The sequence below is a fragment of the Zootermopsis nevadensis genome, unplaced genomic scaffold, assembly GCF_977971745.1.
Source record: "Zootermopsis nevadensis isolate Lab colony 2312 unplaced genomic scaffold, Znev_1.0 Znev_ptg000028l, whole genome shotgun sequence".
Classification (NCBI taxonomy): domain Eukaryota; kingdom Metazoa; phylum Arthropoda; class Insecta; order Blattodea; family Termopsidae; genus Zootermopsis; species Zootermopsis nevadensis.
The window spans coordinates 19,182,048-19,208,123 of NW_028259160.1; the positions used below are offsets into that span (position 1 = coordinate 19,182,048).

At 40.9% G+C, this 26,076-nt stretch overlaps 1 protein-coding gene and 1 long non-coding RNA gene across 3 annotated transcripts; one reads left to right on the forward strand and one right to left on the reverse strand.

Moving 5' to 3' along the window:
- Window positions 1–2,633: 2,633 nt before the first annotated feature.
- LOC147872396 (uncharacterized) lies at window positions 2,634–4,767 on the forward strand. The gene is made up of 3 exons (XR_015537405.1): window positions 2,634–2,932; window positions 3,623–3,720; window positions 4,351–4,767. It is a non-coding gene; the product is annotated as an uncharacterized LOC147872396 (long non-coding RNA).
- Window positions 4,768–10,064: 5,297 nt separating this feature from the next.
- On the reverse strand, window positions 10,065–20,755 carry LOC110840065 (ribosomal protein S6 kinase alpha-5). Of its 2 annotated transcripts, XM_087357172.1 has the most exons (12): window positions 20,542–20,755; window positions 18,911–19,044; window positions 17,470–17,538; window positions 15,847–16,065; window positions 15,440–15,555; window positions 14,910–15,020; window positions 14,117–14,194; window positions 13,543–13,649; window positions 13,013–13,163; window positions 12,347–12,491; window positions 11,482–11,658; window positions 10,065–10,309 (listed from the first exon to the last, which is right to left on the reverse strand). In XM_087357172.1, the coding sequence occupies exons 2-12, from the start codon at window positions 18,963–18,965 to the stop codon at window positions 10,299–10,301; spliced, it is 1,239 nt and encodes a 412-aa protein (XP_087213298.1). In that variant the 5' UTR covers window positions 18,966–19,044; window positions 20,542–20,755; the 3' UTR covers window positions 10,065–10,298. The 2 variants fall into 2 exon arrangements, with proteins under 2 accessions (XP_087213298.1, XP_087213299.1); XM_087357173.1 differs by lacking the exon at window positions 15,847–16,065.
- Window positions 20,756–26,076: the final 5,321 nt, after the last annotated feature.

Sequence of the window (26,076 nt, forward strand, 5' to 3'; positions counted from 1 at the left end):
TAAAATTTACCGTAAGGGCCCTTTCACACGTGGCTCATGTGAGCGGCTCACGTGAGCTGAAGCGACTGCTGGAGATATAAATCCCAGCAAAATGCATTGGACCCTTTCAAACGAGAACCACTGAACCTGTGCGAGCGCCTCGCATGAGCTGAAGCGACTGCTGGGGATATAAATCCCAGCAAAATGCATTGCACCCTTTCAAACGAGAGCCGGTGATCCTGTGTGAGCGGCTCATGAGCCACTAAGCAGCTCTCCCCGCTAGTAGCGGCTACTGGCGGGGAGAGTTTTGCCTGCTTTAACATGGAACCCTTTCACACGAGGCCCACTGAGCTGCAGATCAAGCCAGTCTAGCCAACGCATTTATACGGGAGAGTCACATGGTTGAAAAAAACTCCAGTAAGTTGTTTGTAATAGGTAATATTAATTCAATCCTAAAGGGTTTTGACGACGGTAGTTTACACTTAAAATTATGCATTTTCAGGAATTTTTCTATCTTTAAAATCACGACGTTTCGGAGGCTGGTCCTATCTCCGTCTTCAGGTGAGAGGTACCTACTCTGTTCGGTCCCTTAGATAGAGCTAGTCTCTGTCACTGGACAATATAAATCGTGCAGTTATTTCAACTTATCCATCCAAGTACAGGTTCCGTCAGTAGATTATAATACTTAAATGATAGCGGTCTTATAATTTTTATTTTATCATCTCCGTCCGAAGGAGTTCCTCGCGCACATCGCAATACTGTGAGTGTGTGTTGAAGGTAAACCAGAATGTCAAGGATCGCTAGAAGCAGCTCTTTGCCTGAAAGCAGAGCCCAGGGTTTTGTACCATCGTTGACAAATCTCGCCAACGATCGGCAGCCTCTTGTTATCACATTAACCTCAACGATGTCGATTTTGGTCTCCTGGGCTGTGACGCTGATTGGACCCGCAGGTTGTCATGTTTTCCGCCGTAACGTCCTCTCGTCTTCACTGTACGAAGCACACAGTAGCTTAAATGCCATCTTATGAGACGCATGAGAAATCATGTAGATAAACAGCCGTACGTTTGTAATGTATGTACTCAAGAACGGATTCCCTGAGGAGACGTAAGGTGAAACATATTCTTGTGGATAGGATACACAGGTCATATATATGTGATGTATGTGGTAAGGGATTCTCAAATAGAACCTATCTCAAAAGGCATTCTATTGTGCATGGAAATGGAAAGTCATATTTGTGTAATCGATGTGGAAAAATATTTACTCAGTTGGGTGCTATGAAACGACATGCAACAGTGCATACAGGTCGAGAATTGCAGATGTGTGTCACATGTGGGAAGTCTTTCAGCTATGTCTACACTCGTGCGCTTTTACGTTCGTCAATGGCATGCGTTATAGCGCAAGCAATAGCGCACGTAACGCATGCGTCTACGCATGCCTGAAGAGAGTTGAACGACAGCAGTTTTAGCAGCGCATGCCTCATTGCACGTGTTCCCAGCCTGAGTGGGTTTTGGTTCAACACGCCGTGCGTCTCGCTTCTCAAGATGGCGTCTTCTGAAGAAGAAACTTTGTTGTTTATCGACATTTACAGGTCGTTTCAACTGTTATGGGACCACAACCAACTAATAAAACAAAACGGAGCGATGCTTTGATTGAGATGAGCAGCAAGTTAAACATCGACGTGAAGAGTGTGAAAAACAAAATAAAAAGTTTGCGTTCATACTTTTCTAAGGAACGCCAAAAAGTGTTTAAAAGAAAAAGTGGTTCGGGCGCTGAAGATAACTACTCCTCCACGTGGTTTGCCTATAAGTCTCTGCTGTTCATTACAGAGTCGATAACACCTAAGGAAAGTAACGAAGCATTGCTGAAACGAATTGCTTGGAAACTTTAAACAAATACATTAAGGACGCAAACGAATCACCGGTAGCTAAAAATCTCAGCGTTATAGCTAACTTGATCGCAACAGGTATCGCTTCTCTGAAGTGAGTGTTCTTTTTTGCGATTTTCGGCGCGACTATTTCCAAAAGCGTGTTGAAGTTTGCTCTGGACATTCGTGTAAAGTTTCTAAATAGAACCTCTTCATCGTCTTCCAAATCCTTCAGAATTCCAAAATTCCGTTTCTTTAAATAATCCTTCATCCATATGCGTCTTTGTTTTTCTTTCACCTGCGATAACTAAATATGCTGCACTTATGCCCATAAGTAAAGTTGCGTCTGCCATGTTCCTCTCTTCTGTCCAGAAGAATTGCCTGACAAATGGCAGCATAGTGTGGACAGCTAGGGGCACATTCAACAAAGGCATGCCGTACACGAAAGTTGAATTGAATGTTGAAGCGCAAGTTGAATTTAAAGTTGAAAACGAAAGCGCACGAGTGTAGACATACCCTTCCAGAAGCGAATGAGCCTTCTAAGGCATCAGGTACATCACACTAAAGAAAAGTTGCTTTACTATAATACATGTGGTAGAAGCTGTCTTCAATCTCACAGATTTCGACATGTGGCACACAAACTAGTTATACGCCTTGCGGGTAAGGAATTACATAGATTGAGGGTAAGATTTCACGTCCACACGGTGGCAGATACGAATATTGCTGTCTTCTGGGATGTCGTGCCCTTCCACTTCTTCAGTGTATTCAATGGCATGATCCGACGGGAAGATATTCTCACAAGTCTCGTATCTAGGAAGTCCAGAACGAAATTGCATTGTTTGCCGAAATATTGGTTAACAAGAAACATTCAGCACCAGCCGGGAAAACCTACGGTCAAGTTTAGTTCAGTTATCTGTGCACTAGAAAGCAGAAATATTATCGTTGACTGCAAACAGATTCTCATTTCATTGTCCACGTTTATTCAGAAGTGTGATGCATCAGTAGGATTCTTTCAAGCTACTTTACTATACAGTCTTCCAATCAAGATGTGTGATGAAAAATTAGCATACCATAAAAACAAACTTAAAGGTAACTTGAAAAGTATTCTTTCATTTGATTGTTTGCTACATGTGAGACTTTTACTTGTTGTGTTCTGTTTGTGAGATAGGATTTGATTATGTTATAATGTGGTTGAAAACGATTCCCATCTTGTGTTCATTATGTTGTGGCTATCATTATCATGACCACTTCACAGTTAACAGTGTGGAATTAGCCTTTGTAAATGAAAGAAAGTGTGTATGTATCTATGGGGATTGAATGTGAGATGCTTGTGTAAGAGGATATGTACCTTGGCATCACTACAGCAAGACTCCAGTAAATTTCTTGATCCACCAACACAAGGTTTATGCATTTTCTTGCCGCACATAACATTACAGCAGTTTCTTATCGTCTGGAAATTTTGATGTGAGAAATATTTGTGAGATACAATTTTATCCTGAAAATACTCAGTATTAGCTTGAGGGCACCCCATATTCTATTTCAGAATATGCTATTGTAGATTCTCATCTAGTTTATACCAGAATTTAATGCATATCATCCCAAGGAATTATGTTTAACTCATACTTTTACAGCAGAATATTGATAAAATCAAATGTGTATGTGTGTATGTACAAATGTATCCATACATGCATGCATGTGCTTCTGTTTTAGGGTAACTGTTTTATAAAAACAAACATTTCTGGAAGATAATAATTGTGTATGTGTATGGTGGTTTTACAGAACTGTGTGGATTCGGTGAAAGATGATCCCCATTCAGATATTGAGACTTGTCAGGATGGAAATAAGTAACAAGCCCAGTAACACAAGTTGAACAGGAGGTATGTCCATTAAAGTCTCAATTGTCCTCATGTGTGTCTGTCCATCTACATGAAAAAGTCACTTGTGGTGAATGAATTTTGAAATTGTATCTAGGTTATGAATGGTATCATAGACAATCTTCAGACATTCGTAAATCCTGCGAATTATTCTACAGATGGAATCAGAGCACTGTGTTTGTTTTCGCAGTGCATTCAGGCTCTACCCTATCCTTCTGAAGTAAGGAAGTGACAGTCTTATTAGGGTATGCTGAATTACCAGATTGTACTCACAGTGGATCTTTTTTAGGATGGATGTCTTATGTATTCCAATTTGCCCTTTTCTCATCATAAGTGATATCACTGAAAGAATAAAATTTAAATCCACACTCTGAACAACTTTGTTGTTTTTGTGTCGTTAAGTTTGAAAGTATTGCAACTGCAGCATGACAGACAGTAGGGGAGAGAGAGGCTTTGTGGTGTAAGAAGAGACTTCTCAAAAAGTGAGGTGGAGTGAAATCATCACTCAGAGTTTACATACTTTCTGGGATATTAGATTTATTGGTTGCACTGTAATTAGTGACAGTGATAGGCATATGGAATATTGTGCGCTGTTTGATAGTCTTACTAAATGTTTTGAACATGAAATTAAAGGACAAGTTCCCAAAGGGGAGAAATAAAGATGGGTGCAGGAAGTTATAAGAGGTGTCACACAGTACGAAAGAAGAACATGGGAAAAACGGAGGAGAGGTGTGGAAGAAAGAGACATGTTTATCTACAGAGTGGCACTGTCTTATGAAGATAAAGACTGCAGTGTGTTAAAATTCACTGAATGTGGAAATGTTAAATAAGATTAACACCTATTTATATTTCTCCAAAATATGGAATCCAAACCTGGCTACTCCTATTGGTAGAAATATGTTTTTATAAAAATTAAAATTTGTAAGAAGTGGTCATCTCTTTTAGTTGAACTGTAAAGTTTGGAAAGTGGTTTATTGGAACAGTTATTATTACTGTAGACTGTACATCACTTTGTCTGAACAATAAATTTTATTTGTTTTCTGTTTCTTATTAAGGCATGAAGATATGCTGGAATTCTTTGTGACAAATAGAGAAAGCTAGGTGTTGTCAGTCAATACATTTCTAAAGATCTGGGTTATTTATTTAGGTTAATTTTTTGAATTTATATTCGCTTTAGCAAATTATGACCACACTTCTTGATACTCTGGCTCTGATTGGTTAACTTTTTGCTTGCCTGTTGCAGAAAGCACAATAATTTTGTTATAGGTTTTCTAATAACAAGTCTGGCTGGATAGAAAGAACTTGAGTATGTATGTTATGATATAGGATGAGAATCTTCCTATCCCTCTGCATCTAGAGTAATATATTTGCCGATTTTGCGTGCTTACCTTTTAATACAGTGACCTACCATTCAAAGTTAGAACACATTATGCGATGGAAGACCATGGGTTGAATTCAAGGGTTCCAAAATATATAATCTCTTGCTGTAAGTAGCCATCAAGTGATTGAACAAACAAATTTACATGTAGCTGTCCCACTGTATAAAAAAATGCATTTACAATGGAATTCAGATCCAACCTGCTACAGAGTAAGAACCAAGATAACTGGGTGACTTGGCATTTATTATTTGAGTATGATGTTAAATTGGGGGCTGAAGTTTGAGGTCAGGGGCTCCGGATTACATCACATACCTCAGTGAATTAACTGTTGTAAACTGCGATGTGGACTTCAAATTCTTGCACACGTTCCACTAAATTTGGGTCAGGTAATGGGATTTGGTAGAGAAACCTATCATGTTGCTTTCAAACTCATTCTTCTTCTTCTTTTATGTTAAGTTCATCATAATTCTTTTCTCTTTTCTTCAGCAGGGATGTGGTATTTTCAGTGCTAATTGCATGGGGTCACAGAATGTAAGTTGTTCTTACAAAATCTTCTGTAAATGATGTAAGTATTCTTTTGGCAGTGGTATTAGGTGTTGTCTAGTCCATAAAACTCAAGAATGTTTTTGTATGGTACTACTTGTGTAAAATTATTTTACAAAATGGGGAAGCGATAAATAATGTGTGTCAGAAATTCTTTCATCCTGCATCTACAGACAATCTGAAAAAGCTGATGGTTTATGATGTTATTTTATGCTCAAGAAGTCTTATTGCAACTACATTATTTTAAGCACGTTTAATTTTAACAACAATATTTTTGCAGTTTCAATTTATGTCTTGTATTCAATACACTTGTGGTGACATGTTTTTGGTTATGAAACCATCTTCATAGTATTACTGAACTGTTGTTAGAGATTGGGTTTCTGATTGTCTACAACGGATATTAGAAGTAATTTAAAGAATGTTTCACCACTTCATTTTGGCTGAATGTAAAAGTATACACACAGTCATATTACTTGAAAAGAACCAACGAGAAGTGGTGTAACATACTTGAAATGACTTTGTTTCTGGTGCTCGAAAGTATCCTTTTACCAGAAGGTTAACAGGAAATGCCCACTTACCTTGCAGCTAAGGATAGAATAAAAGTGAAGATGTTATGGAGGTAAGTAGTAGAGAGTAGAATATTTTATTTATTTATTTATGAATGTTGTGATTATAATTTGTGGTAATTTAGTGACCTTCATAGTAAGGGGGTAAATTTGATTATATAACTCGGTAGGGCCGAATGTGATTCATGCAGTAGCAACCATGAGCTTGGGAACCGTCTGAGCATTTGTTTAAAGACGAAGGAAAACCTGTGTCGAAATGGCCAGTCGCAGTGCCTTTGTATAAAACCCTTTGGAGCTCGAACCTGCCTACCCTACCACAAAGAAAACTCAATGCGACTCCATAACAACAATCAGTTGGTTAATGATGTTTAGGGAATTAATCGCTGTTAGAAGATTTCTGTCTTCTGGGTTATTGCACCATGTAGTCTGGTAGATTTCCACCAACGTTTCAGAGGTCATACTGCCTCCGTCATCAGGGCGATGAGAACGAAGATTTCTGTCTTCTGGGTTGTTGCGCTGTGTAGTCTGGTCGATGTTAACCAACGTTTCAGAAGTCATACTGCCTCCATCATCAAGGCGATGCATTAGTTTGAAGATTTCTGTCGTCTGGGTTGTTGCGCTGTGTAGTCTGGTCGATGTTAACCAACGTTTCAGAGGTCATACTGCCTCCATCATCAGGGCGATGACGGAGGCAGTATGACCTCTGAAACGTTGGTTAACATCGACCAGACTATATAGCGCAACAACCCAGAAGACGGAAATCTTCAGATTATTATAATGTTTTCATACGAAAAGTTAAAGCGATCGTGGGAGTTGAAAATATTCAGAAACCTCAAACTTTTTCTTGTACCGGGCACTGACGAGAAATGTTGCAACAAGAGTTCCATCATTTGAACTCCTCGCCCCTTGTTGACGGAGTGATGAGACGACGAGATTGGAAGCGAATGCAGAAGGCGCGGGAAACATCTTAGGCAGAAATCGGGAAGGATTGGGGACCACACGCAAGACAAAAATTAGCAGAGGGTAATAATAATATTAATAATAATAATTTAAAAAATGGAAGTTAATGGAACAGAATGTGTGGTTGTAGACTGTGTGACCAGTGAAATGTTCAGGATCATAAATATTTTGTTTCTGCAGAAATGCTGGAAATGTTTTGTGTCCGCTGATCGACAAAGGGATTTGTTCCATTGGAATTAGTAAGTCAGTCTGACGCTGCTGAGTGGAGAAAGTGCTCCTGGTCGTGCGAGATGTATGCAATCCGGTGTTGCAGCCACGTGAATTCTTTATACAGCATGCAATGAATTAAATTGGTCTAATCCATCAGGATCTCATAACGCACCAAACTAATGGCGTCTGGCTCAATATGAATTCAAATTTAGATCAGACAAGTAGTGATGTCGTTCCCGTAATTTAATAATTCGCCTTCTGCAATTTCTCTGACGATGCTGTAGAACGTCAGCAAACAACAGAGAATCGTAAAGTGAGTAAATAATTGACCTGTCTGTAGGAAGTAAATATTTTTACCGTAGTCCTTATACGTGACATAAAACAGTGTCGGTCTAATTTTTATTAGTCCTGTATTCTTACGTTTGAAAAAGTTAATTTACAAGTAATCCGAGGACGAAGTGAGATATATAATACAAAATTAATTTTTGCTGACCTAGAAGTTTACTTTGCTTAAACAATTCACACACGTCGTTTATGAGTGAGCGTTAATCAGAGGCAGAAGAATTTTTAACTGAAACCTTTGTAGCGCGCAGAGCAAAACACAAATTCCGTACACCCCTAAATCTTACATCAGGGCAAACAGATTTCGTCACCAGTGCAATTATATTTGGAACTTCGTATTATTGTTAATGCTAGTAAATTGTTAGAATTATAAGACATCCCTTACAACGTGAAATAAATTGAAAGTTGCAGCCACTAAATATTCTGTAGTATAAAGCACTGTAATTTAACAACATTTTCGTTTGTAATATGAGTATGATAAAGATTTTAAATATGACCTTTTTTGGAGAGTCGAAACATGTCGATCTAGATACAGTTAGTATTGCATAGCCCGGTAATTGTTAATTTTGGTTTGTGCATTCCCGGACAATAATTACATATTCGCTTCGAAAAATAAATTTTGAATTTAAGAAATGTCTTGCTCTAGACCAGTGTTGGGCAACCTTTCTTCACTCGCGGCTCCCTAAATATTGTCGAAAAGTCATGGCGGCACATCAACCCCATTTTGCAAATCGCGGGGGAGGTAGATGGTTTAAGGCATTGATTGGCCGCGACAACTTCCTATAAATCGGTCCCAACCGAAAAACATTCTATTTGATGTTTATAATTACCCATCTTCATTATTACGCCATTAGTTTCAGATAGATTAAAATATATATTTCCTACCGTTTGATCCAAAATGTATTAACCACGTGTAAACATTTGAACTTACAGATATATCGCAGAAAAATACACAGTGACAATGAAAGTAAATGGGAGGTGCACGTGTTTTGCTGCAAAGTGTTTTTGTTGTTTTCCAATTCCATTTTGTAAATCTTGTCTGTCCCTTGTGTGCCCGATCATAATAAAGTAAAATAAAACTGAGAAAGGGCGGGAAACAAGATTAACAATTATGTGCCTCATTATGGTTTTAATTATAAAATGAGGTGAAAATTTCGCGGCACACAGGTTGCGCATCTCTGCTATAGACGAGTGATCTTCCCACAGTGGCCGCTTTTAGTGTTTCCAAGATGGAGTTCTTGCCAGGGATGTCATCTGAATACTTACCTGAGAAAAGCTTACAGTTCTATTATTATTTAATACTTTGCCTGCTTTGTTTATTGCTGTTCTATCTTTCGGTGCACTTGGCAACCCTGACTTGCATGAACTTGGCGTTTTAAGGTTTCTACCATTTGTCCGAGTCTCATTTGTTTACAGGAATGCATGTCTTGTGCTGACATCTATTATCATCAGCATCATCATTATCCTCACCTCCACTACTCGCACTGATCAACAGTATGTTATCATTTTAATTATATAAATTCTCTGATCTAGTACGTTGTATGATTTAAATTCTTCTAATTTTAATCTAAAATACTTAATTTATTTGAACTATCATTATAAAGCTTTCATGAATAAAAATTCTCCACAATTATGTAATTTTAGATAAAATCTTTGTTGTTACCATTCTATACATTTTATTGTGTTCTTCTCGTGTGCTGCATCTGTAATTGGCCTTCCAGCTGTTGATACAACACACCAATGATAAAGAACTTAATTGAATCATAATTACTGTCATCATCATTAATATTATTCTTGTTGCTTTTATTAAATCATCAGCAGCAGCAGCACTGCGTGATTGCATATCCTCAGGTTGCGGACGGAGGGGAAGGCCTCTAGATAAGGAGGGTAGCTTTGAATACTTAACCTTCGACAAGGGGTGGTACCATAGCTCTTGTTTGAGCACGGGTCAGTCTTTTCCCCATCTTAGAAACTCAGCTTATAGTCAAAATGTTTCTCAGGGTCTCGGACTATGAGAGATTATTTGAATTTCCTATATTGTTATCTAATTTTGTAATCCATTTTTACTTTCTTAAAATATTTAGTAGGGACTCCGTACCACCTAACAAAGACAGTGTTTCTGCAAGTTTACATCCACTTTCTTATTTCCATTTGTGATTCAGAGGATTCAAACTTGGAAATTGACCAGCTCCCTAATAACTTGTCTGCAGATGAGTGGTAACTATTACGTGTTCATTTGACCTTGAGAAAATAACAGCTGACTGCTCTTTCTTAATACCATTCTCACCTCGTAGGAACATAAACATAATAAAAAAAACACGTTTATCAAATACAAACATTTATTAACAATTTAATTATGTACACATGTTTCAGTTCCATGGGGCTGGTTTACTTTCTTTCTGTTTCTTGGAACCTTATGGTCTAAAAGACGAGGTGATTGGGGCGAAGTATTTATTCCGTTGCTCGTCTAATCTCCCTTTTGGATCTTTGCTGGAGGTCTGTTACATTTTGAATCGTGAATCTCGTTCTGTTCGAGACGACTCTCGTGTTCTGAGAGAGCTCTTTCATCTTTCTGAACCACTCAGACAGATCCTGCATATGCAAAGAAGATTCAAGTCACATTTACTGGCAACATGAACTCCTTACACTCATCAGGACTACGGAATGAACTGGAAAGAACACGTAAGAAACATGGCACTGCAGTCAGCAATGGCAGAAACAACCAAAGTTAACATCAGCGCAGATGGCATTTGAAGAGCACTGACAGGATTTACAAGAATTGACAAACCCAGGAAGAATATAAGAGGAAGACACACAGAAAATGTCACGGTTCGCTGTCCCAAACACATGCAAAAGAGAATGCAGGGAACTCCATTACCAATTTTGCACTTTAAATCGACTGGCGAAAGAAACAGCAGCAATGGACTCGTCTGTTTTTGTATTCCTTTCTTGTTTCGAGTGGGGAAAAATAGTACAAACTGAAGTGTTATACTCTTAGGGGAAGGAGCAGAAATGCAAAGGTCATACAACCTCTTCCTTCGAGAACTAGCCGCGTAGAATGTTGACGGTTATCGGGCACTTGTCTTGTGAAATTATTTCGCGCGACCTCCATTCCAAGCCACGTGGTTACTAACTCACGACTGCAGCTTCATAGGTAACCACACACGGAGGCCAGAAACTGTTATGAAATGCGCAAATTCTAAAACCCTTCGACGGCAAAATGCCAGGGATTGAGGGTCAAATGTAGGAAGTAAATTGCCCCATTTCCAATGGAAAATTCTGTGACCCGATGCTACATATCCTTCTCACAGGCCACCCCGTTCAATTAAGTCATCTGCTCCCTTATTTCGTCCTTCCTTCCTTCCAACGCCTTGATCTGTTCCGTCCTGTCCGAACCACGTGGCCGCTAAACATTTCCTCGTAACCTCCTCTATTGCTTCTCTGGTCACGAAAACCTATTCCTTCATCCAATTTCCTAACCACCCGGTACCAAGGACTATTTTTTTCATGTACAATGCTCATCCACGAGGCCGCATCACTTCCTCCCCCCGTGGATACCCCCTCGCCCATTTTACAATCATCACATTTCCCACTAACCTAACCTAACCTTCTGATGCTTCCGAATCTCCCCAAAATATATTCGCCCTCAATGAAGATGGTAACAACACTGTTTGTCGAAACGTTGGGAAATATTCAACAGTCTACGCTGCTTGTTTCCGTAAACAAAAATTAATCAATGAAACCAGTAGTCGACTTACACGTACCTGCATCGTTGTTTCCGTGGCCGTCATTTGGGAGGTCGACCTCCGGCGTTGGTGGTCGTGGTCTTTTACTTGGCCTCCCGCCATCTTCTGACCTGCTCAGTTTCCTCTTCTGTGACGGAGTCTTCCCGACAGCCGCAGGTGCTGTTTGCGCTGCAGGAATCTCCGTCGTTTGTGTATCTGAAGAGAAATACACGAATTTTTCAGTCTGTGTTCGTGTAACGGACACAGCGATTCTCGACACTTGAACACGTCTGCTCCAGTATATTTTCTGCTGATAAATACTCTAACATTCTCTGAAGACTGCAACTACTATTCCATGTTTTAAAAATTAAAGCTGTGCATAATTCTCCCCATGAAGTCGCCTTTCTTGTTACTTCTGAGCAGTTTTATAAACTGAGTCAAGTGAATGTGGGGCAGAAAGCAGTTGCTGGACCACATTTTAACTTGCGTTGACAGAATTCAGCGTGGTACAAGCCTTTATTCTAGCAAATGCTATCACTTTCTTCATTACCCGTGTGCCCCTGAATTTTGTTTATCGTATTCAAATTCAACAAAACGTGATCCTAATTATGCGACCTGGAAGGAGATAAAGCAATTGGGTGGAAAAGGAAACTCACATCATCAGACTTGCCTCTGTACCAAAGTTTTGGAAGAATGTACTGATACCATCTTCAGCGATGGCGATGGAGGCAGTATGTTCCTCCGGAACGCAGAAATGTATTTACGTGTGCACATGGCATTACAACGCAGAGGACCAACGTCAACATGGAGTGTCCTTTTCTGGGCACATTTGAAATCAAACTCGTCTGAAGAAACACGAGTCGCAAAAAGTAGGTTTCTTCTGAAACTAAGTCACGTATCTCACCTGAGCATGAAGTGACACGATCCTGGGATCGAGCAGGGGATGGCGGGAGGTGATTATCCTTGGCGCCGAGGATCTTTTCGTTACCAAAAACCGGCTCAAACGGAGCTTTCTTGGCTTTTCGAGCCATATCAGCCCAGTTGATTTTCTGTGGGATGAACACGAGCATTAACGGTGATTGCAGAGTGAATGTCTGGCTGGCAAGGCTCAACTGGGAGCATCTCATTTGAACAGATGCTTCAGTTGTGCAGACAGAAAAGGGTTCTGAAAACAGTCTTCAGCGTGGCTACAAATTTTGGTCTCTGCTGTAAGTTATTTAGCAATAGTACAGATTGCAGGGAGGGGTGTTTGAGGATGCACCCAAGGTTCTAAGCAAGTTATTTGGAAATCTAAGGCGTGTGGCGAAAGGTTTTTTTTAAAAACGTCATCTGTCAATGATTTATGCATTCGCTTCCTAACTTGTTACTGTGAACTCATGAAGCAACTTCTGTCAGTGTTATGATATTTGTTGCAGACGATGAATTCTGCTCACTTAAGTCTTAAGATAAGTCAAGAGTCTCTAACTGTTTGGATGATATGGGAAACCTTGATTTTCTTAATACAAGTTAACGTGGCCAAGACACAGTTTAGAACTGAAACATTTAGAACAGACACGGAGACAGAACTCACGTTGAAGAACGGGTGCCTCTTGATGTCATCCACTCCGTTGTCGCCTGCACCAAGACGCTTCGTTGGATCTTTAGTTAACAATCCTACGACGAAATCTTTCGCCTTAGCGGAAAACTTTTTCGGGATCACCGGATCTTGCGTCAGAATTCGGCTGTAATGGGAGAAAAGAACGCCATTCTTGTATTTGTATATAGAAAACTACATATTAAATATGCATCCATAATTAGTGTGCCTAATTCCCCTCACTTCTATTATAAGAAGCCTCATCAGTGGCTCTTTTACATGGAGAACTCTGAAGCGGGTAACACCACAGACGTTTAAGATGGATCATCTATAAGGACGCACTCAGCTTCTCAACATTTCGAACCCTTTACTGCCCTGTCCCTCACAGTCAATTAGGGCCCTGTACAATCGTCAGATTTTAAATGGTTTTGGTCACCAGGCGTTTTTTCTGACTGCAATTCATTCCCTGTCCTAAGGTTTATTTAGCACGTGTTTAAAGGAGCTTGGACGTCACACACTGAACTCACTCGTAAAGCCTCATGTAGTTGTCACTCTCATCATCCTCTTCTTCAAATGGCGTGGCTCCTTTTAGCATCTCATACACCATGATGCCTAGACTCCACCAATCAACCGCCTGCAACAGAAACAGGTGAAATCAGTCACTTTTCATTTCTAAAGACTTCTACATGTCCACAAGAATTTAAGGGCAACAAAATTTGCGGAATCTATAAGGTGTTGTTAATTTATTGCGTTAATGTTATATATATATATATATACATATATATATATATATTAATTCTCCATTCTTCTGGCAAATGTGTGTCCGTCGGCACAAAGTTAACTGCACCAAATACAGACGAAAGCTTCTGACACCTGTAACGTGCACTGACTATTTATCTTTAAATGATGTTATGAGCAGTTGGTAAACACACACAGATTTTAAAATATTTTTTCGTTGTTGGCCCTTCCTGGAGGTAGGGGGAGGGCATTGGTTGAAGAACATCTCATCCCGCATGAAATTTGTACTTATGCATCCGTACCCTCACACTGCTACACTGCGACAGCTCCTCATTGTCAGATTGCCATTGCGTAAGAAATTACCTTGGTATGTCCTTCGCCTGTGATCATCTCAGGAGCCATGCAATGGGGAGTGCCACAGAATGTATAAGCACGTTTATTCTGTTGATAGAAACAACATTTTACATACGTGTGACAGTAATATGAGACACGAAGCAACTAGTAACTAACTTTCTGGTAGTAAGGCTAAAAACTCTTAATATCGCTAATTCCAAAGACCACCACTGGACGCAGTTCTCATCCAGTGTCATTTTCCTCCTGCTCTCAAAATCAATTCTTTTTCTTATATTCCTCTTAACTCTGTCCCCCGATGTTCTTCCTCGTCCTTTGCCTTGGCCCTTTGTAAGGGGTTTGTCTCACCAAGACTTATCCACAAAGTTTCTCATAAAATAACATCTAAATTATTTCTCTCTTTACCTCATACAGCTTTGTTTCCATTAGAGTCTATCTTCTAACACCGGTAATTTCTGTTTATGGTGTTTATATTTCTTTATGGTAAAAATCCCGAAGGAATTGCAAACAGATTTGCTACAATTAAAATGGTTCTGTGCTTCTGAGTTCAGCTCCTCAATTTCTGAGTGCATCCGATGCATGTTAGTTGCACTTTACGTTAAATATTGGTACAAGACACACAATCTGATCACGGATGAAGCGATTTTAACAACTGAAATACGTACAACCTTTATGATTCTTGTATTCTGACGTCCGTCAGACAAAGCGTACTGACAGTGGTCCACGCAGCTCCTGCATTGTCGGCCTACGTTTTCCTGTAGCTGGACTAAGCAACAAAAGGGCCTCAGGTGGAAATTAAATTTACCTTCTGACGAGGGTGGAACTTCTTACAGAGGCCGTAATCAGTGATCCTCAAGTGGCCACTGGAGTCTATGAGGATGTTCTCGAGTTTTAGATCGCGGTAGATGACGCCCATCTGGAAAAAACAAAACAAAATTAACAAATTGCTTCTGTTCTGTTGTGTTTCCGTACTTATTGTGGCTGTGAGATGCACACCCAGCAGTTTGCTTTTCTGCTACGCTGTAGCTGCTCTGACTAATTTTATTAAGTTATGACTATGCTCATGAGTCAGGAAGTTTCATGTCACTGGGTCTGAAAGCGGAGGAGGAGGAGGATTAGGGACAGGAACCCTGTGATCTTAACAAATTACCTTTTCTAACACAACTCAAAAAAATAATTATTTTTCTACTTAATGATCACAATCGTGATTTCCCAAACTGTTGGCTGTCATTTTCAACCAGACACAGAAATGGGCTATTTGAACGTGCAAACAAACAAACAGACAAATACTGTATTTGTTAGGCAGTTCATTGGCGAGGTCTGCAGTGAGCTTACCTTGTGCAGGTGTTCGATACCGAGGACGATTTCGGCTGTATAGAATTTAACATCGCCCTCTCGAAATTTACGTTTGTGGAACAGAAGCTTATATAAATTTCCACCTTCCATAAAGTCTGTGAACACATTGAAAACAATAATTTCCAGACCTCCTTATTTTAACGACCATTACTCTTACTAGATGTCAGCGAATAGTAGTGTATTGAATATTAAAGTCGACAAAATGTAAGTGTAAAGGTTGAAGGGTAACATAGTTTAACAAGAAGCAAGGAATTCTTCCCTAATTAGGCTGCGAATTCTGAATCTCTACTAAGCGTAGTTAAACACTTCAGTTCGTTGCCACTCAGGACCCAAACCCCCAGCCACGGTTTCGTCCCGAGCATGAGAGCAGTTCTTCATGTACTCACCTATCACAAGGTGCAGATCAGATTTCGTCCGGAAGGTGTAGTGCGACTTAACCAAAAACGGGCTGTCGCCTACCTCCGCTGACACGCGACACTCCGTCATCGTGTGCTGGTAAGTTTTTCTGTTCTTAGTGATTTCCTTCATTTTCATTGTCTTCATTGCATAGAATTTTCCCTCATTGAAGCCTCTACTCTGCTTAACCAAGTTAACCTTCCCGAAACCTGTAAAATTTCATCTGTGTTGCTAATTGATGCCCTTTCAACAAACGGTTCTCACGTAAGAAAACAATCTCCTCATACAGATTAGGATTCAGTACAATTTCTATGCAGCGTCTAAACTTCTTGAGTGAAAAAGAATTTTTCAGTATATTCTGTAGTCAGTTTAGAAAAACACTAGAATCACTTGCAGTAAGTGCGAAAGTTTTTGTAGTTTCTAATTATTGGAGCACATAATTTCAAGTAAGGGATATGAATAGCCCTACTAATTGAGAGTAACATAATAAAACTTTATTTAATCTTATTACAGGTATTCTATAATTAAACTTTTCCTGTTATAATACTTCTGTGCTAAATCTCTTCGAAGGGTTGATTGACCAAGTCACACGAGCTCAATGCCCGAATTCATTACTTGCCACCTTGTTTTGAATCTACCCACAAATAAACTTTTACAGGCCATAGGTTGAAAATTATCTACGTCAGAACAGGCTCTACATAATTCTCAGTTTGAAAATAACTAGATATGTCACTCATCCGTTAAAATGGTGGTGGCGGGACACAAATTAAAATCTCATTGACGTCAGGAACAAGGACCGCGCCACAGAAATGTCCTGTCAGCCTCTACGCGCACATTTCACTCTCGATTGAGTTGCAGTGCCCGGAGGTAGCGGTGAGATGCTCGTCTCCTCATTGTCTGCTGCTTAAGAATTGCGTTTGTGAAAGTCCACGGAGATGGCAAAAGATTCAGTGCGGTTCCGTCGACGTTAAGAATTCTTCTACCCTGTTATGAACTAGACCTAGCGTCACACAGAGGATCAGTAAGGAGACAACGACAACGAGGAAGCATTAGTAACAGCTCCGATTAGCCAATGTACTTTGCTAGGAAGGCGTTCAGTAACTTGTCAGTCATCATAGAAAAACGTAAAAATAAATCAGTTTTGTTGCTGATACATTTCCATTGTCTTACAGAAAGGATAAATAAATCCTGCGTTATTTTAAATTATCTCCCACGACTTATTCTGACTTCTAGAAACAAGGAAATATCGCAGATGATTACGATGCGTTAATTCCATGGTCCTCGGAACTTTGATAGCGACGGGGATCTGAGTGGAGGAAGAAGGTTGTGCTCAGACAGTTGTTAATAATTGCAATTTTTATATAGCGAAATAATTTGTAACTAATGTTCAGTATCTTTAAATATTCTGTAGTCACGTGCCTGTAAAAGTTGTGACTAATTCAAAACTGGGGATGGGCTCCACTTTCCTTGCTCCTGCTGATACTACTACTAATAATAACAATAATAACTTTACTGCTAGTCTCCTGCCAATCTGTCCATGAAAGTTCGGGTAATCAGGTTTGTGTTCTATAAGGAGAAAAATCGGCTCAGAATTAACAGAAACCTGCACTTACCTCCTTCTCCTATCACCTTCAGGGGTTCAAAATCGTGTACAGTGATATCGTCGGTCCGTGGTTGTTTATCTGTAACAGAGCATCAGAATTACAGGTTTAACCGTGAAGCAACTTTTTTTGCACTAATCACTATATTAATCTTACGAGTAAAATAAACCATGATCCTGAAATGTACAAGGTTTCTGTGGGCTGGACACGTAGCACTCACGAGGGTGCCTCGTTCCTCCCAAAACCCTTTAAATTCAACAAGCTATGCCCCTTTGCTGGGAAAGAAGGCGGCGCAACGATTATGTGTGCTAGGTCCGCTCATCAATAGGAGAAGTGGCCTGTCCATCAGGAACGGTGTGCTGCTCCATAAGCAGCTCATCCGTCCCATGATGGGTTACGCATGCCCGATCTGGAGGTCAGCTGCCCGCAGCCACGTCCGGAAGCTGCAAGTTCTGCAATCCAAGTGTCTTCGCATTGTTACTAACGCGCCCTGGTACGTTAGTAACAGGCAAATACATGAGGATCTGGGGGTCCCTTTCTTTGCCGACCACATCAGAGCACTGACTGAGAGATTTGACTCGAGGTTAGCTGGTGTGGGGAACCCCTCAGTCCGGCAACTCGGGAGGCACTCGTGCCGAACGAGGGCTGCCAGAGATCGCCCAAGGGCTACCGAGGGCGACCGATGTTCAGCAGGCCAGCCGAGGCTGTCCCCAAAAGACGGCCAGGTCGGCACAACGAGTGGTTAGACTACTCGGCTACCCTGACTGAGGTTTTCCGTGCTTTTCCTCAGTTGTAAGGCGAATGCCAGGGTATAATTTAATAGGGGCACGGCCCCCCCAACGGCTGAAGTGATCTTCCCCCCATGCCGCAGAGGCCTTCAGCCGAAACGGCCCCTCCCTCTCTGGGTTCAAACCCCGGAGATCCAACCAATCAAATTCCTTTGGACAACTTGCCTGACGATATAACCTCCCATCACCAGCAACAGATCCCAGTTTGAATGGTCGAGGCTCCCGCCACGACGAAACCCCGTTAGCGTTAGCGAAATTTCCGTATTTTCTAGTTAAGACCGTGTACCATTTCCAGCAATGCGCCTTGTGCACAGGAATGGTGTCACCTGGGAAGGGACGACGCTTGCGCTTGCGCAGGACTCCACCCTTAGTTAGCTTTTTGGTTGGCCTTTGCTGACCATAATGTAATTTCCTAGGTGCGCCAACGTACCTCTGGCACGGGGTAAGGATTACTCATCCCCCGGGCTGAGGTCCCATTGTCAAAAGCACGTCCCAGTCTCCAGCCTGTCGCTGGCCAGACACAAGCCCGCATAGCATCTACGTTAAGCTACAATCCTAAAATATAAATCTAACAAATTTCCAATCTATTATAATTATAACTTTTGATTTAGAAAGGTACTATCAAGAGCAAAACCTAACTTAAGCCCCTTTCTTTGCACACTAACCGGATTGACGGCCGGAAGTCAAGTTCCTGTCCATCTCTGGTTGCTTGTTCGTCATCGAACTCAGAACAGGTTGTCACAATGTCCTTGTAATTTCTTCGTTTGTTGACAAAAAAATCGGGATTCTCCTCAGACACCTGTAGTTAAAAAAGATATATCCTGTTACCTTCCATCAGCGCTCTTTTAAAGTCAACAAGAAATTCGGAACACACGAAATACAAATTTATATTACGTACTTTACATTGTTGGAAACAACAGCACTGAAGCATTCTTTACATGCGCCATTTTTGGCGAAGGAAACCTTATGGCCAACCCTGTGCCCCTATTTTGTAGCATATAGAAGGTAATGATTTCTCCTGGGTTGTCTCTCCAGGAATAAGAAAGTTTTATGTATTATTCATCCTTGGACGCAGTAGCGTATATGAATTTTGGACAATCCTGAGCGCTATTTAAAATCTAGGCAATTTCCCGTGGTTTTGTCTCCAAGAGGAACGCTTGTGCGTTTACAGATTTTTTCAGCGACGAGCGTTGCCTTGTACATCCCTTAGCCCAATTTTGGAAATAAATTCTCCCCCCATTGTTCCTCTCCAGTTAGTAATTTGTTTCGCGTTTTTCACGGCTCGCCATTTGTGAGAGACGCTCTGGCCGACGCTCTCCGTTGCAATGCACCGGTGAATACCGCGCCACTGCCAGGCGCGAATTTTGAATGTACATTCGAATTTTTAGAAATTTTTTTCGCACCCTTGCACAGCGAATCAGCGGCTGAAATTTTGTGTACAATCATTACTAGATGGGCTCTGTAGATGAGCAAAGCTTCAGGTGAGGTTTCGACACGACCAACCGAACCATTCCCTCGTCAGTGCGAGTAAGAGTGTAATAAATTACTTGATTAAGATAAGTAATTTTGACAACAAACCCTCTTTCAGACCACAGACCACAGACCAATCGTTCAGTTCACTGCTGTTTAACTGGATGGTGTATTCAGACGCCGAAACATTTTTAAACTGCACAGTCCGACTTGTGAGCCTTTACTTTGAACCTTTCGTAAGATCGTATGATACTCTTTATTTGGGTTATTAATCGACGCTCTGTTCCCTACGTAGATTGACTAAACGATTATTAATATTGAATGAAAAACAAATTGAAAACATTAGTGTTCAATGACAAATGTGTAATGATTACATATTTAGTGTTAGAGACTACTATCTAATCTTATGGTAACCGCGGTTAAGAATCCTCGAAACTTTTCAGTGACATTTCGGGAACCAGGGGACAAGAAACATTTTGAGAGGCGTTGCATTACAGTACTCTGTTCCACCGATCGATTTGGTTTGCGTAGGTAATATTTTCCCAACCTGTAGTTCGCAGGCAACGCCTAAGCAATTCCACACGTTTCCTGGCAAACTACGAAAGAGACTTAAGCCGCTTCTTTATTCCCAAGTGACTCTGACTTAAGTCCCTATCAGCCGTTTCTTAGCCGGAACTCAAATAACTTTGTTGATGATGGCCGACGTGTGTGGTTGCTAGCATTTGGATGCTTAAAAATTACACACAAACTCTCAAAATACCACAGACAATTACAAATGCAAAATCAAATAATAATATTAATAAGAAATAGGAAACCTTTGTCTCACCCTTTGTGAAAACGAAGAGACCTCGATGTCCACAGGAGCAAAATTTTAATCAGAAAATAAATATAAAGAGTGCAGGACACTGTCACGAAATTGTTGATAATTCACAGAAGATAAAACACGAGTTATTTTCAAAGGTTTTCATAAACAATGTAAGCACAAAATTATCTAGACAACCACGCACTTCAACAACAACCGATTCACAAGGCAATCCTTTCCAAACGAATCCCGATTGTTGACTGCAATTTATACCAGTACAACAAAGCCGACGTAACATATGACGCAAGAATCAGTAAAGGAGTGTAATAAGGTTCAATCAGGCTATTATACCGCGTGAGTAAGAAATAGGAAATGAACCTTATGGCATGCTCAGTCGAGATTGTTGCACGTGTTCTTTAGAGATTCCAATCCCTTTTCTTACATTGTTGAACTCGCAGGTGTTTTTTTAGTTACAGGAATACTAAGAAAATTACACCAAGTTTAATTTGGTTACATTCCATCATAAATGTAAGAAGTCAATTATTAATATTAAATATTTTCTCTGTAAGAAGGAAATCGATTTAAAACTATTGAAAAGAGGCTTGGGGTATATTTTTAAATTTGATTTGCCCTATTTTAAAAACAACGTCGTGTTTTAAAGACGATTTTTAGGGTCCTGGGCGCTGTTGAGCCCATCGCCCTGGGCGAGAGAAAAATGTTTCCTTCCTTCGAATCCCGGCTGAGATGTTTTCTGTTGTTCGGACAGAGACGAAGGCAAATTTTGTTTGTTCCTGGGAAGGGATCTCATTGGCTAAGATCACAAACCCGAAAACTGTCCTGAGATCGAGAAGATGAATTTGTAAGAAATACCGCAGAGTCTGCTGGTCACGTGTAAACTCGAGATTGGGGGTTGACGTGTTTCTTCACTCGTTCGCTTAAGGCACGTGAAGGAAAAACGTGGCGGGATTGTTCGTTTTGACCAATGAGCGAACACAGGAAGGTCGGAACTCTGGGAAAAGTGTCCTGAGTTCGATTTCCTTCAAGGGCGGTTCCTTTAGCTCCGAAACTAAGCGAGACAGAACAACGGAGCCAGGATCTGAGATTTTTATTTGCTTCGAAGAAGAGATTACGGAAACGAAGGCCTCGATACTGGGTTCGAGTGCCGACAAGGGTGGTTTCTGTTGACGGAACTCAACCGACATAGACGAACGACGCCAAGGCAAAATTCTTTCGTTTCGGAGAGGAAATTACGGAGCCTAAGGACACAGACACGGATACACAGTCCTCGGTTCGAGCATTTCTCTTAAGGCGTTGGTTTCTGAGGTAATTTTTACGGGCGTATTAAACGATACACGTTTACTGATTAGGCCTATAAGCTACCAGGTGTCTCAAAATTAAGGTGCTGATATTTTGTGGTTATAATAGACCATGTTTTTTATTCATTCTGATTAGGCCTATAAGCTACCAGATGTCTCAAAATTAAGGTGCTGATATTTTGTAGTTATAATAGACCATGTTTTTTATTCATTCTGATTAGGCCTGTAAGCTACCAGATGTCTCAAAATTAAGGTGCTGATATTTTGTGGTTATAATAGACCATGTTTTTTATTCATTCTGATTAGGCCTATAAGCTACCAGGTGTCTCAAAATTAAGGTGCTGATATTTTGTGGTTATAATAGACCATGTTTCTTATTCATTCTGATTAGGCCTATAAGCTACCAGGTGTCTCAAAATTAAGGTGCTGATATTTTGTGGTTATAATAGACCATGTTTTTTATTCATTCTGATTAGGCCTATAAGCTACCAGATGTCTCAAAATTAAGGTGCTGATATTTTGTGGTTATAATAGACCATGTTTTTTTATTCATTTTGATTAGGCCTATAAGCTACCAGGTGTCTCAAAATTAAGGTGCTGATATTTTGTGGTTATAATAGACCATGTTTTTTATTTATTCATAGTTTATTTAACTACTCATTTTCAGTATCTAACCAACCAACCAACCAACCAAAAAGCTAACTGAGGGCGGAGGCCTGCGCAAGCGCAAGCATCGTCCCTACCTAGGTGAAACCATTCCTGCGCACAAGGCGCATTGCTGGAAATGGTAAACGGTCTTAATATAAGAACGGAAATTTTGCTAACGCTAACGGGGTTTCGTCGTGGCGGGAGCCTCGACCATTACAACTGGGATCCGTTGCTGCTGATGGGAGGTCATCCCGTCAGGCAAGTTGTCCAAAGGAATTTGGTTGGTTGGATCTCCGGGGTTTGAACCCAGAGAGGGAGGGGCCGTTTCGGCTGAAGGCCTCTGCGGCATGGGGGGAAGATCACTTCAGCTGATGGCCTCCGTGATCGGGGTGGGGGTGGCGGGCCGTGCCCCTATTAAGTTATACCCTGGCATTCGCCTTACAACTGAGGAAAAGCACGGAAAACCTCAGTCAGGGTAGCCGAGTAGTCTAACCACTCGTTGTGCCGACTTGGCCGTCTTTTGGGGACGGCCTCTGCTGGCCTGCTGAACATCGGTCGCCCTCGGTTGCCCTTGGGCGACCTCTGGCAGCCCTCGTTCGGCACGAGTCCCACTGGACACAACCAAAAAGCTAACTGAGGGCGGAGGCCTGCGCAAGCGCAAGCATCGTCCCTACCTCTCTCCAGGCTGTGCCGGGGGGCTCCACTCCCAACTACCGGCCCACCCCCTCATTTTCAGTATCTCAGATTAGCACCGCAATACATACCAGTACAACAATGCCGACGTAACCTATGACGCAAGAATTAGAAAAGACGTGCAATAAGGTTCATTCAGGCTATTATACTGCGTGCGTAAGAAATAGAAAATGAACCTTATGGCATGCCGGCCGAGATTGTTGCACGTGACCGTCGCAGATATGCTTTACAAATTCCAATCTTTCGCGCAGGTGTTAGTATTTTATAAGAACACCTGCATTCCATATTTACACATTTTTTTCTAGTTACAGGAATACTAAGAGAATTACTCCAAGTTATAATTTGGTTACATTCCATCATAAATGTAAGAAGTCAATAATTAATATTAAATGTTTTCTCTGTAAGAAGGAAATCGATTTAAAACTATTGAAAAGTGGCTTGAGGTATATTTTTAAATTTCATTTGCCCTATTTTAAAAACAACGTCGTGTTTTAAAGACGATTTTTAGGGTCCTGGGCGCTGTTGAGCCCATCGCCCTGGGCGAGAGAAAAATGTTTCCTTCCTTCGAATCCCGGCTTAGATGTTTTCTGTTGTTCGGACAGAGACGAATGGCGCTAAGGCAAATTTTGTTTGTTCCTGGGAAGGGATCTCATTGGCTAAGATCACAAACCCGAAAACTGTCCTGAGATCGAGAAGATGAATTTGTAATAAACTGTCGTATTTGCCCTTAGTAAATACCTCAGAGTCTGCTGGTCACGTGTAAACTCGAGATTGGGGGTTGACGTGTTTCTTCATTCGTTCGCTTACGGCCCGTGAAGGAATAACGTGGCGTGATTGTTCGTTTTGACCAATGAGCGAAGGCAGGAAGGTCGGAACTCTGGGAAAAGTGTCCTGAGTTCGATTTCCTTCAAGGGCGGTTCCTTTAGCTCTGAAACTAAGTGAGACAGGACAACGGAGCCAGGATCAGAGGGTTCCCCCCTCTCTTTCTTTCTCTCTCTCCCTCTCTCTCTCTCTCTCTCCCGAAGAGGAGATTACGGAAACGAAGGCCTCGACAGTGGGTTCGATTCCCGACAAGGATGGTTTCTGTTGACGGGAACGCAACCGAGATAGAAGAACGACGAGAGGAAATTGCAGGTTCTAAGGTCACAGACACGGATACAGTCCTCGGTTCGAGCATTTCTCTTAAGGCGTTGGTTTCTGAGGTAATTTTTACGGGCGTATTAAACGATACACGTTTACTGATTAGGCCTATAAGCTACCAGATGTCTCAAAATTAAGGTGCTGATATTTTGTGGTTATAATAGACCATGTTTCTTATTTATTCATAGTTTATTTAACTACTCATTTTCAGTAGCTCAGAGTAGCGCAGGAGCATTCAATCCACTGATAAATCCTAGTGCATACATAAATAATTTTATTATTTCGAGAAACAAAAACCAGCTTCATTTTGCATTCCTGTTGATTTACACGTATGCTACCGGATGTCTCAAAAGTAAAGTGCTGTTCAATTTGTATGTTTACCCATATTTAAGAAAAGTTGTTGTGTTAATATAATTTACCGCATTCGACCGGCGGCTGAATAAAGCATGTAGTTTGGTGGATAAAAATGAATAGTGTATGAAAATGTGCTCCATTAATAAGTTTTTGTACACACGAATGTTTGAAGCACTAGACTGACTACCAACTCTCGACAATTGGGTTTTCATCTCAAGCGTGAACCAAGAAACTGGGGGCAGCCGGTCCCAACCTGTTGGTCTACTACGATTGGATGAAATCGATATTTTGGGCGTGCTTTAAGAGGGCACAGGAAATGGATCGAACTTTTAGATTATGTTGCGGCAGAGTTTAATTAATCTGAGAGGCGGCTTCAAATGGCGGATGCTAAGTTTGTTATGAATTGTTAATTGCAGAGGGTAAATGTGTAAATGATTTGAGGAACTGCTAAGGAATTTGCCTTCGACAAGGTGGGGATTGTCTCGTTGCACAAGATTCGAACAGAAAATTGCTTAGATAAAATGTCAGCTTTTTCTTGAGTACTTCGTGTTTTTACTTTCGTTAAGATAGAGAATTTTCTGGTGTTGATTCCGATCTTGCCGCAGATAATTCGTTCATTTGTTCCTGTGCTCAGGCTTCATCTTCACGCTTCGGCCAGCTTGATCCTCGGTTGTCAGGGGATACCAGGCTAGGTGGGCCCCAGAAACAAGACTGGTCACAGAGAGAGGGAGGAACTTTGCCCCGTAGTTTACACAAAACCAGGATCATGATTGACTATGGCCGCCAGATACGGAGTGTTTCGAATACGCATTAGCGGACAGCCGACATGGGGTGACTCTGTGACTTGGGGGTTGGGCGTGGGTCTAACAATTCCTGACTGTGAGAATAATAAAATGTTCCGAAATGTTGGGCGTGGCCTCTAACTGGGACGGATTGTTTGCTACAATTTCAGCTGGACTAAGCGTGATCAAAGGTAAAAGATAAATAACATTTTCTTGTTATCATCTGCTCTTTAACGTGATGCATGCGATATCATCATTTGTGTATGTTGGCTACGTGAGAATTATGATATTTCTTATGCCCACAGTTTATATGTGCACTATTTTTTTATTTAACCACAAGAAGGGGCCTCGAGATGACATTTATTCGGTTGAGAACATGTGATTTAATTCTCTATCACTCAACGTAAACTTCTGGGTAAAAAGCAATACTTTGAGAAAGTGGTCAAAGGAACAGCAGGGAACGAGAATCGAACTGTGGGACACTCAGCAGAAGACAGGAGCTCGCCACGAAGCTACTATCCGCCTTGAAAATATTAGTTTTAATAAATCGGTGTAGCAGTGTGCATTCTCCTACCCGGCAGTCAGTTTGTTGGTCAATTCTTTCTGAGCAGTGACGTAATTTCTTT